This window comes from Ixodes scapularis, unplaced genomic scaffold, assembly GCF_016920785.2.
Source record: "Ixodes scapularis isolate PalLabHiFi unplaced genomic scaffold, ASM1692078v2 PGA_scaffold15__6_contigs__length_5221840, whole genome shotgun sequence".
Lineage (NCBI taxonomy): Eukaryota > Metazoa > Arthropoda > Arachnida > Ixodida > Ixodidae > Ixodes > Ixodes scapularis.
Genome location: NW_024609841.1, coordinates 3,680,450 through 3,693,046, shown reverse-complemented (window position 1 = coordinate 3,693,046; position 12,597 = coordinate 3,680,450). Strand labels below are relative to the sequence as shown.

General features: G+C 43.2%; 2 protein-coding genes across 2 annotated transcripts; both read left to right on the top strand.

The window, feature by feature from the left end:
* The first annotated feature begins 4,070 nt into the window (after positions 1-4,070).
* On the top strand, positions 4,071-7,469 carry LOC120849877. The gene is made up of 6 exons (XM_042290066.1): positions 4,071-4,435; positions 4,609-5,006; positions 5,357-5,563; positions 5,636-6,095; positions 6,158-6,333; positions 6,702-7,469. The coding sequence occupies exons 1-6, from the start codon at positions 4,265-4,267 to the stop codon at positions 7,183-7,185; spliced, it is 1,896 nt and encodes a 631-aa protein (XP_042146000.1). The 5' UTR covers positions 4,071-4,264; the 3' UTR covers positions 7,186-7,469.
* A 2,128-nt stretch (positions 7,470-9,597) lies between these two features.
* LOC121835617 (phospholipase A2 inhibitor beta-like) lies at positions 9,598-10,866 on the top strand. Its single transcript, XM_042290050.1, has 2 exons — positions 9,598-9,644; positions 9,804-10,866. Exons 1-2 carry the CDS (start codon positions 9,598-9,600, stop codon positions 10,864-10,866), a joined length of 1,110 nt encoding a protein of 369 aa, XP_042145984.1.
* The last annotated feature ends 1,731 nt before the right edge of the window (positions 10,867-12,597 follow it).

Below are 12,597 nucleotides of genomic sequence, written 5' to 3'. Positions count from 1 at the left end.
CTTTGACTTGATATAGTGACATGAACCGGAGATTAAGGCAGGGAGAAGTAAATGTTTACCGTGATAGAAAAAAAGGGGACACCGGCAAACTTCAACCGGTTCCCCTGCGCCATAACAGCTTTATGCAACTTAATGATGCCATAAGGTATAAAGCGCATTCAACCACGTGGAGATGAATGCTGGACGTAATTTATGTTGAAATGTAATTTACATATACATATTTAAAATATGAGCGACCCCTAACACCAACATCTGGGGGACACCCGACGTTTCACCTTAGTAAGTTTACGTTTTGTCGTTAACTAAAGCTGCCGATTTTCTATTATCTCGATCATCAGTAAGCCAGTTAAAAAAAGAAAAAAAAAACACTGTCTGAGACTTTTGACCACTCTATCATGGTAAATTTCAATCATAGTCCCTGCCAGCTTAATAAACATGCAACTTATTATCGCTGCAGTCATAGAGACATTAAAGAATGCCGAAGAACAAATCACCAAGCAAAACATGTGACCCTCACACCCCGAGTTTTTTAAGCTGTGACAGCTTAAGGACACTATTTAGCTTTGTGTCGCATCAAAAACCACTTCCGAAGTCATGCTAAAGTTAAAATTATTGATGTCTACACTATAAAAAAATATTTCTGAAAGGTTTTTTGACACCCCAAGAACTCCTTCAGCGCGTGAAAAACGGTTCTGCCTCAACCACTATCGCCATCTGGCGCACTCAAGAGGCAACTGAGCGATGAACATTTTTTCATAAAAAAAGGATCTTAGAAAATGCCTTATCGGTTTTTTATTTTTTATTTTTTTTCGCGAAGAAACCTTTTAGGGGGTGTTGAAAGCAGCTTTTTAGGGTGCAAAATTTGGACAAGCCGAAGAAACCCTAAAGAGTTCTTTTACGACCAGATTCTTTCTTATAGTGTAGACGTTTCACAGTGTTAAACTATATGTTCTAATCTCTTTAGACTGAGTAGCGAAGGAAGCCTATACTTGTCATCCCTATCGTTTCGGCCGGTTTTTGAAAACGGGCTTCACTTGCTCTTTTTTTCTTTTCATTCGCTAGGCGGTTTTCCAGAAATCAGAACTATGAAATAATGCAAAAAAAGGCTAGAACAAATAATCAAGTGTTTTTCTAGTACACGGCTATGTTACTACACAACAGAATTGTTCTGTTTTCATTCGGGTTATTTGATCAGATTAAATATACATTCGGGCTTTAGTTCAGTTTCTAGCATGCTCTCCTTTATACGTGAAGAAATGGGGAAGGGGCGACTACTAGAGGAGACGTAAACACAGATTCATAACCACTATGAAAGAGTCTGGCTTAATTAACATCATTGGCCACCAACCGACCCGAGTAGCTGATTGGCGGAATGCCTTGTCGTTTGAGCCTTTCATGTACTTCCACAATTCCTCTGGGTTGTATTTTAATCTTAAGAAAAGTCGTTTGACATTGTTTCGAAATGTGACACCGTATTTTTTAGACGTTCCGTGAGCTCGTCCCGGTCCAGAGTACATTGCGGTTTGAGATTAATCGTACTTCATTAAACAAATTTGCTCGACATACTGGCGTATTTTAACAAACATAATCTAATCAGTGCAATAATTATTCAAATTTAAATTCTATACATATACTCTAAGAAGTCTGAGATCTACGGAATCAGCTCAGCGAATGTTGAGGTGGAACATCTATTTAGATTTCAAAATTAAGCCTGCGCTGTCGCATTACACAATGCAAGCATGACGCTTTGCATTACGTAATGCCTCTGCGCAGGCTTCAATTTTAGGTCTAAACGGATATTCCGCCTCATCATTCGCTGAGCTGATTTCGTAGACCGCAGAGATTGGCTCTTTGAGTGTTTTGCGGGTAAGTAGACGCGCAGGGATTTCTTAGAGTGTACGTACAGGCGACGGGTGTACGGGCAAAAAGCCACCATCTGTTGGCTTGACCAGGCAAACCTTTTTTTTTTTTTTTTTTTAGATCTATCTAAGGCACTTAGGACAGTCTCTCAGGCTACACTTTTGCATAAGCGTAGCACCGTACTAGGCAATCCATCTCTGGTTAATTGAATATCTGGTTTTCTTTCTCATTGCTCACAGTACATGCGTTATAACTCTCCCAGATATTTTTATTGCGGATTTGTCGTCAGATGTTCCTTTCATTTCACTTTCGTAAGAGCTACTATTTTTATTGCAAGCAGTGAGAGAGTGCAGGCGAGCCGGTAATTAATCGACATCTTGTAAACCCCGAGATGCGGAACACAATTGTGCATAAAAATACGTCGAAGACTATCTATTCTATCACACGATCATCTTATGACGGAATCATAATACTCTTAATCATTTCTGTAACACCTGACAAAGGACACACTTTCGAGTGTTCACACAGCTTGTTCACAAGGCTGCGTCGACTGCGTTGTGCTGTGTTGCGTCGGGCAGCAAAGCGCCTTCCCATTGGCTCGTCGTATGGGTCGCCATAGCAACAGCTCGGCGCAAGCAGTCCTAACACTGCCTAACGCAGTCAAACGAAGCTGTGTGAATGAACATAAACACCTGACAAGTAAACGTATTGACCCCAATACCGTATTTATATAATTTCTAAGGCACTCATTTCCTTTCTTGTTCGCATATCCACTAAACAGTTGCAGCTCAGTCTTCTTTCTGTCCGCGACATGTTTTGGTCTAAGCATAAATTGAGAAGAAACACAGCATTGAAAAAATATTGGATACCTGCAGCGAACATTGTATGTTACTTCACAAGCTGCTATGCTTTTAACACACAAAACTCGAGTCCGTCGGACCCTCAAATGCGGTTCAGTCATTTTGAAATTCAGACAGTGAGACGTAAATAAACTCGATATTTTTTCAGAGAAAGCGTTACGGCTAATTAATCGCCAAGGTTACAGAGATTTTTAACCCGACGTTTAACATTAAGCTAAGGCCATCATTCCTGCACGCCGTGGCATCAAACGCCTAAAATGTGAATTGATTATTTATTTTATCATATTTCTTCTCATTAAAAACGATTTTTATGTTTTTTTGATACATCACCAGCAAGGAGTCAATTTGAGCTAACATTTCAGCGTTTCATTCACGCATAAATGTATTTAACTCCGTTTTATTTTTTTTTAACCATAAAATTTTAAATTTATTGCCCTGAACCAGTGTTGGCGGTAACGCGTTACAAGTAACGGCGTTACCGGTAACGCGTTACTTTTTTTGGTAACGTCGTAACGTACTCGTTACTTTTCCAAAGAAGTAACGGGTAACGTACTTACGTTACTTATTTTGAGTAACGTGTAACGATATTGCGTTACGTTACTTTACTTCCTAAAACTTAAAAAAATTTAATTTAAATTCTTTTTTGTGTGTTTTTAAGTTCCCAGTCATAAATTCCTTAGTCCGAAAATGCCGCTGTCCTCGACTTTTCTTTGACGTCGGTGCTCGTCAGATTTGACGTGACACGCCACCTGCCACTCGTTTTCTCCCGCGGCTCGTTGACCTCGCTACCGCCGTCGCCTCGGCTGGAAGGCCAAAGAGGTCCGGCTTCGGGTGGATATGGGAGATTCCTGCGTCGAAGCCTGCGTTTCGCCTCCCCCTGGGAAAGGGAATGACACCTTCGTGTCATTCTTTTTCCCGTTTTCGGGACTTGAAAAACGGAGGCGGCCTTGAGCGATTGACCGACAGCTGTGTGGCTCTCCGGACTCACGTGATGAGCAGAGCAAGGCCACCGTGGAGGGCACGGGCGAGATTTGACAAAAATAACTTTCCCCCGGCAAAAAAACAAACAAACAAACAACAACAACAACAACAACAACAACAAACAATACGGCCGGAAGCAGAGCGCCGAACGATTCGTCGAAGTCGTGTCGCCTGGCGATTCTTGTAGTGTCCTGTTTGGACATGCAAACATTCCTGCTTTACGGAAACCCCAACACCACGCCCATTGACCTACTTCGACGAACGCTGTCACGGGCAGTGGCAGGCACAATGATAGAAGTCCTCCGAGGTCAACTCCTAATCCTCCGAGGAGAGAGGGTTCAGTTTTTTCTACTATATTAATCTAACCCTTTCGTGGAACCCCAGTGGCTATTCTTTTTGCGAGAGTGAACCCGCAATCCTACTGCGCCAGAGAGACGCTTCCCAACAATTTCTTCTGAACCGTGCTGGACGCGGATCTTCAAGGTCGCGCACCAGTTGTCAGAGCTGAAGACGATAAAACCCCTCACGAAAGCCATTCGCAAGCAGTTGTCGTCACCTGTAGGATGGCTACGGCAAGTGCAGCTTCATCGCCTTGGCCAGGACTCAATAAATACTTCGAACTGACAGAAGCCAAAGATGACAATTTAATCTTTAAGTGCCTTCTGTGTCAGCCACAGCTGAAGCTCTTAAGTTGTGCCAAGTCCTCAAGCTCCAACCTGAAGAAGCATGTAAAGGTAAGCAAAAATTTTTGTTTCTTGCTCTTTATATTTGTAATTTAATTCCGATTTTGCATTGAGTGGGCCCTCAGATGTTATCAATACAGCTTTGGCGGAGTGTTGTGTTATTTCATGTCAGAAAGCATATCGCCATATTTTTAATCAGCAATCTGCTTCTTTGTTTTGCGCAGAAACTACACAAACAAAGCTTGGCTGCGTTCGAGGCCCTTTCAACAAAAAAGAGGGGAATCATTCAAGCGTACGAGAGCCCTGGAGCGAATTCCACACAGCCAACAAAGCAAGCCAAGATCGACGACTTAGTCCGCCATCAGTCCGTGCCTCAGGTGCAGCTTGACAGACTGGTTGAAGATTTTGTTATTAATGCCACGCAGCCTTTCTCGGTGGTGGAGGAGCCTTCATTTGTGAAGTTACTAAAAGCAACAGCCCCAGAGAGGAACGTGCTCACGCGTCCGATGCTCATGACACGCCTTAAGGCGCGCTTCGATGCCCTGAAGGACAGTTTGCGCTCAACGTTTCAGAAGCTCCAGTTTGTGGCAGTCACCGCGGACTGCTGGACTCGCTTTCACAGGTACTGTTCTTAGCTCAATTGACATTTATTTACAACCATACGATTGACGGTTGACCTATCGGCACTTCTACCATTTTACTCAAAGACATATGAGTCTGTTGATAGCTACTACGTTTGCTTCCCAGAGTTTTGATGTTTTTTTTTTTTACCTTTTTGTCTGTTTATGGTGTTTTTCAAATATCTAAATTCACGTGAAATTTGCTTTGCCATAATCTACGAAGCCATATTTTTCTTAATATCGATTTCCCTAGCGCAAGCACTTCATTATAAAGAAATACGGGTATCATTTCTAATGTGGCTAACCTTGATCATTATCATATTTTATAGTTCGCTTGCCAATAACTTTCCAGGTGTTACCTTGGTGTCACGGTCCTTTGGCTGGACCCGACAACTTTAGAAAGAAAGGTCGCTGCCTTGGCTTGCCGCCGTATGCACGGGAGCGTAACTTTTGAGCGGCTTGCCACCACTCTAGAGGAGATATTCAACGAGTTCGACCTTCTGGGCAAGATTACGAAAGTCATCACGGACAGCGGGTCGAATTTCGTGAAAGCTTTTCGGTGAGTCTCTGTTACATTGTTAAAAATGTTATTCCTTGGTACACGCGTCTATATATTGTTGCGCTTGTGCAGGATCTACGGTGAGGAGGAAGCCAACGATGAAGACGAAGAAAATTGTCAGCCAGTGCATTTATGTTCGCTGATCGAGAGCGCCGAAGAAGGAAGGCACCGCCTGCCACCCCACCACCGGTGCTCAGCACACACTTTGAACCTCATCGCTACCGTTGACGCGGCTCGTGCAGAGACTGTTGATCAGGAATATTCCACGATTAAGCAAAGTGTGTTCTCCAAGTGCCAAAAGCTCTGGAATAAGCAGGGACAGTCCGCGCAAGCAGCTGATCTGATCAAATCCCACTGCGGAATCTACGTGCCTCGGCCAAATGTTACAAGGTGGAACTCTACCTTCAAGGCCATGGAGGCTATCAACACGTTTCTAGAAAGGGGAACAGACCTAGACGTCCTCTTCTGCAAGCTAGGAATTCCGAGGCTGCTGCCACCTCACGAGCCCAACTTCATCAAGGAGTATTGCAGGGTACATTAAATTTAGGTAGTTTTCGTGACTTTCTTGCTAAAATATTTGTCGTTTAATTACAGGTCATGAAACCTGTCTGCTGCGCCCTGAATGTCCTGCAAGGTGACAACCACATTCACAGTGGCTATCTGCTTCCGACGCTGGACGTCCTCATCAAGAAGATCGAGTATGAGAAGATGGCTGGATTGCGCTACTGCGGACCTCTAGCTGTTTCTCTGTTGGCCGGAATTCACAAAAGGTAAGTTGTGACACGCGTAAATTGCATGAATTGCTTGAGAGAACTATGAAATGTGATGTCGATCGGGAGAGCCAAAAGGGTAAAACCGTCGGTTGAACGGTTTTATGATCAATGTTTCTCGCGTAGAGAGTACGTTTTGAAACTTGTGGCCTGCGAATTCCGCCGTAGGTGATCGCTCAGACGACTCGTTTTCTTTACTCAGTGGTGTTTATTACCACTGCACGCAAAGAACCCATCCGATATGAGGCTTGTCTTCCTTCGCCACGCTCCCCTTGGAAGCGGGGAGTCCCGCGCGCCTACGAACTTCGCTCCTTTGGATGAAGTACAACAGTTATTTCGCTAATACAATATACATTTCGCTGCTGCAGGTTCGACAATGTGATGAGTCAGAAGGACCTGCTGGTTTCCGCTACACTGCTCCCGAGATTCAAGCTGTCGTGGATTTCGGATGAAGCCAAGCGAAATGCGGCCCTCGCGGCCGTCAAGAGCGAGCTGACAGTCTCTTCGCGGCTTGTCGAGAGCCCGGCTTCCCCACTAAAAGCGAACGCAGCAGAAGAGGATTTCTTTGGAAACCCGTTTGGAAATGCATGCACCTCCGTGTCCGGGGATGATGAGCTTTCACGGTACTTTCTGGTACCACACAACTTTGCACTGACGGAGCTAAAAAACAGCTTCCCTCTGATGCACAAGCTGTTTCTCAAAGTGAACACGGCTGTACCATCGAGCGCATCCGTTGAACGCCTATTTAGCGTAGGCGCGGACGTGTTTACCAAGAAGCGAGGTAGAATGTCTGATGCCAACTTCGAAATTCAGCTGTTGCTGAAGTACAACAGCGGAGTGTGCTTCGGGTAACGGAGGAACTTGTTCACAGCAACTACCGGTACTTCGACATGTTGTGAATAAAATACATTCAACGTTTCAATCTCGGCTGGTCTTAATTTCTTTGCTAATGAGGGAGGTCGGTTCTTCTGTTAAGTTCCGTGCCAACATGTCATAAATCAGCTTCATATATACTTCCGCGTTTTTCTTTTAACTATTCGGGTGAAACCCTAAAAAAGAGAGCGTAATTAAGTTTCCGCATGGACATATTTTAGCTATGGCGCTTACGCACATATCAAACGTCGAAACAGCAAATGTTTTAGTTCGTGAATAAAAAGTAACGCAACAGTAACGTGCGTTACTTTTTATCAGTAACGGTAACGGTAACGCGTTCCTTTTATTTTGAGGTAACGTAGGTCGGTAACGCGTTACTTTTATTTGCAAGTAACGAGTAACGTATTTAGTTACTTTTTTTCGGTAACGCATACAACCCTGCCCTGAACCTCTGTCATTATAATTTCTGTCTGCCATCGATTGCTTTTGATATTGTTTGACATTAGGTTTTTGTTTCCGAACAAGGTTGAACTAGTTAGTTCAGCATTTTTGAGGTGAAAAAAAAAAAACAGCGCAAAAGATGGAAGAGAGGTTGGAGTACACACACACAGCGCTGACTGACAACTGAATATTTTACTTCCGCACAATACAGCAAGTAAACATGATGCTGGGAAAAATAGAAACAAACAACCTGATAACTCCCCCCCAATTCTGAAAACAAGGGTTAAATATGCTTGTTTTCAGGCTTGATATTTGTTTCTTTCGGTTCCTTATATCGTTTAGTTGTATAAGTCTGACTCATACTTAAATATCTGTTTCGTTTGATTGTTTCTGTAACTACCAAAGAAATGTGTTCCATTTGATGTTTGTATTAGTTCTGTTAGCTAAAAGTGCATATGTTACGTTCGATAAATGCCTTGCATTTCACTAGACTCGGCAGGTAGACGTTGTCACATCTAAACTTGTGGCAGTGTCGTGTATACACTGCCTACCTTTTTTTCTTTGATCTTATTTTTATTTTGTCTGCGTGCGTGATACTATTTGTTTCTTGCTCACCCCCTAATCGTGCAGTTCCACTAATATATCTGCAATATATGTAAACCAAATTAATAATTTTTTTAGCTAAATATTTTCTCACTCAGAGCAGTTCACTCTTTGCGACACATAGAGGAGAAAAAAAATACACAAATGAACAAGTGTATAAAAAGGGTTTGGAGTCATAGTTGAGGTTCAATTATTTCCTGGGAATAGCAGTTTTATCTTCACCTATGCTTGACATCCATTCCTTTGTTGACGTTTTGCAAATATACCTAGATACCAGGCCCTCAACATGGCGATCACTTTGATCTGAACGTTCAAACCACAGCAATAGTCAGTGACAGCTAGGATTACTAGAACAACTCAGCTTGGAAACCACCATAGGAGCCTGCTTTGAAAAAGTGGCTCCGATCCGTACTCGAGAAGCGAACTAGACGCTATCGCAAGGCCGCCATTTTTCCCGCAGCGGCCACTGCGGGAATTGCACGGGTGCACGTACCGGTTTAGCCGGGTAGGGCCGGTGTGGCTATCTTGCACCGCCATCTTGTTGTAGCTATATAAATCAACTTTCATGTTTTGGCTTGCCGCTAAAGAACGTAGCTATAATCGCATCTCGTTCGGTCTTGGTGGACGCGAGAAGTCCAGATTTTAAGGGTGAGTTTCTCAACTGAGTGTCCTAGTAACGTTGGTGGCAACCTAAAAAACGCCGGCGATCATCTTGTTATCGGTCAACAGGCAAAAGTGCTGCGTTACTCGGTAATAATGACGGAGAGAAAATAACCACGTAATAAGCAACGCCCTTTGTTTTTTTAGATGCGAGTGACATTAGGGGTTATCACTAAAGCACACACACTCTAAGCCCGTGCTTGAGATTTACAACGGAACACTCGGATAGTCAAACACTTTGATCTATACAGAAATATATCCCGGTGGATGACAAGGATGAAAGATGTCTAAACCTTGCAGTAGAGCAGGGATTGCGAAACTCGGAACATGGCGAGAGAATGACTCATTTTGAACTGTACCGCATCCTACAAGAGAAATGATTCTTGTTCAGCTTTTTCACACACTATGCAACCCCCGCAGTTTGCTGTATTTAAATCACCAAACGCCTTGCAAAAAAAAATAATAAAAATAAAAATAAACAAACATAGTATAGTAGAAGCTGGTAAGAACTTTAAAGGCAACCCGCCAGATCTCAAGAAACATCGGCAGCCACTTCGAAAATTCCAGATTGTGCTTTTTTGAGCTCACCGCGTTTAATTTGACAAGGATGGAACAGAAACGCTCTGACATACAGTTCAAAATTGGTTGCTAAACACAAGGATTGCTCAAGGAAACTACGTTTTTTATATGTATTACGTGGAAACTGTCGTCAACTGGCTGAATGGTTCGAAGAAGTGTTCTATGACGGTAGATACTAGTCAGTTCATGCACTATTTATTTTTTTCTTGGCATTCACGAAGACATTCATTATGTATATATGTTTTTTCTAGTGCGCACTACAGTTTTAAGTGCTACCAAAATTGTAATCAGTTCTATTTCTTTTGTTTTTTCAGATTCTTCAGTCTGCTTTTTCTTCTCTTGTGTTCAACGCTACAACCGGCGCTCGGCGGTGAATCAGACTTAGTCCCCGAACTCTGCGATCTCAGGGACCAGCCGATGTATTGCAAGTGCGAGAATAAACACATCGGAAAGGACGACGTCGAAATCACCTGCTTTGTTGTGAGAAACCTCACAGAACACCACGTTGTGCTTAAAGCCTTCCAGAACCAGCCATCGATCGTTTCGATTACCTTCAGCGCATTCCGCAGTGATTACCATCTCCACTTCGTTCCGACAGAAGCACTACGTTCCGCGGCGCCTGTCCTGGAGAGCCTCAAGTTCGCTCAAGCCAACCTTGGCTCGCTTAAGACTCACTCCTTCTACAACCTGCCTAAACTAAAGACGCTGTCTCTCGATTCAAACGACATCATGGACTTAGAAAAGGAGTCCATTGCCGACTTGCCTCACCTCACAAAACTGGAGATGGGCGACAACAAGCTCGTCAAGCTCCCTGCTCACGCTCTCTCGCGTCTGTCGGCACTGGCGCACCTATTCCTAGAGCAGAACCAGATAGAGAGCATCGAAGACACGGCCTTCGCTGACTTGGGTGCGCTGAAAGAACTGGACTTGAGCGACAACATGATCGTAGATCTGACGGAGGGCACATTCAAGGGCCTCGACCGTCTGGAGCGGCTGGACATGTTCCGGAACAAGCTGCAGAGGTTGGACGCCCGGGTCTTTAGCGGGACGCCGGCGCTCGTGGAACTGGACCTCAAATACAACGAGGTTTCGGAGGTGGACCCGCTGGCCTTCGAGGGGTTGCCGCGCCTCAAGAAGTTCTACTTCTCTCACAACCGGCTGCGGATCTTACCGGCGAACATGTTCTTAGGAGCGCCGAACCTGCTTACCGTGGACCTGTCGCAGAACCAGCTGCTCACGCTTACCTGGAGGACTGTCCAGGACTTGAGGAAGATTGACGCCGAGTCCTTCGACATGAGCCTCACTGGTCAGTGCTTTTTGAATGGTCTTTTGAGAGAACGGCGATTCGGGCTTTGGTTCAGCAGGGAATTTTCATAGACATCACAATGTAGATTTCGGGCTCCGCAAGCGCATGCTCAATCAGTAATGAAAGTGACGGCAAGTGCTTACACTAGCAAGGCAATGTTTCTGCGCATGGTCTACGAAAATTTGATATTTTCTTTATGATGTTATTGAATATGTAAATCGAGGAGTGGCTCTCGAAGCCTGGATATGCTTCGGATATAAAAATAAAACAAAAATATTGTCACTTTTCAAATTTATTAATGTTTCGGCTGTGAATGTGCGATAACTATACTGCACAAGTTTGCATGAAGAGGACTGGTTTCCTAGCTCTCACAGGCGTCCTGATGATTAGCTAGAGCAGTTCAGATAGTTTCAAAATAGTCTTCAGGGTTTATAAGTAGCGTCTAGACAGGTTTCAAGGTTTATAGATTATTCGCATATAGCTTCCAGGTATCTAAAGTATTAAAACATTCGTAAAGTTTTGACGGAATTCAATCCCAACGAAAACAAGAGTGACCTTTAATACACTCTAAGAAATGCCTGCGCGTCTACTTACCCGCAAAACTATCAAAGAGCCAGCGATCTACGAAATCATCTCAGCGAATGATGAGGCGGAACATGCCTTTATCCTAAAAATGAAGTCTGCGTTGTGGCATTACGCAATGCAAGCATGACGCTTTGCATTGCGTAATACCGCAGCGCAGATTTCATTTTTAGGTCTAAAGGCATGGTCCGCCTCATCGTTCGCTGAGATGATTTCGTAGAACGCAACTATTAGCTCTTTGAGTGTTTTGCGGGTAAGTAGACGCGCAGACATTTCTTAGAGTGTAAAATTACATTATCTCAGACTGATTTAATATCTTGCGGTAATATCGAAAATGAGCACTCAGTAATTTAAACATTTTAAAATGAAGTTTGTAAGATAATTATTATTTATCGGGGTTCTTACTTGTTACCACAAGAAAAGGTCTGTTTTTGCATGCATCTTGTTTACAAATTCAAACTCGGTTGCTTTTGAACCAGCTTTAAATGTGAATAGGATTCTAAGAGAAGGTGCTCCATTTGAGCAGACAGTAAGTAGGACAATGGTTCTAGGTATTTTGAATTGGAGATGGAAAGATGGAACACAACGACCAACCTGGAAAAACTTTTGTTCTTTGCATCAATGGTCTCTCAAATCGATGAGGTACGCGGGCAAACTGTACCAGGGCTAGCCTGAAAGATTAGGATACAACAAATGCCGAACACGTGAAGGTTATTGTTAGGTTATTCCTATATAATGGCCCTCACACGATGGAACTCAAAGGAAAAAAAAATAATATAAATGGAATTGTAGGTTGCCACTTCGAACCTCACCGACGAGTCGTGTCTTGACAAAGTGGTGAACTGTAATGAAAAATTTAATCTTTATGGCACTATAAAGCATTCTACATGGTGATAATCATTTGGCAAGCCTCTACAAGTTACCCAAAGACTTATAGTGATTTCCTGTGGTTCCCAATCATAATAATTCTATAATAATTCTTCCTTCAGCATGTTGGAACTAGGAGTGAAATATCGTTCTGAAAACAACTAAAAATTGTTTCAAATTGAATAAAAATGCCGCTTGCATATTTATTAAATTTGAGTTGCGTTTTTTTCCAAATATTTTCCCAATATCAGGTTCCTGATATCCATGCAGGTTTTTCCGCTCCCAAACTTTTTTCAAGTTGTAGTACTATAGAAGCGCAATGAGTTTGATTAATAAACTCAAGCGCATGCTCC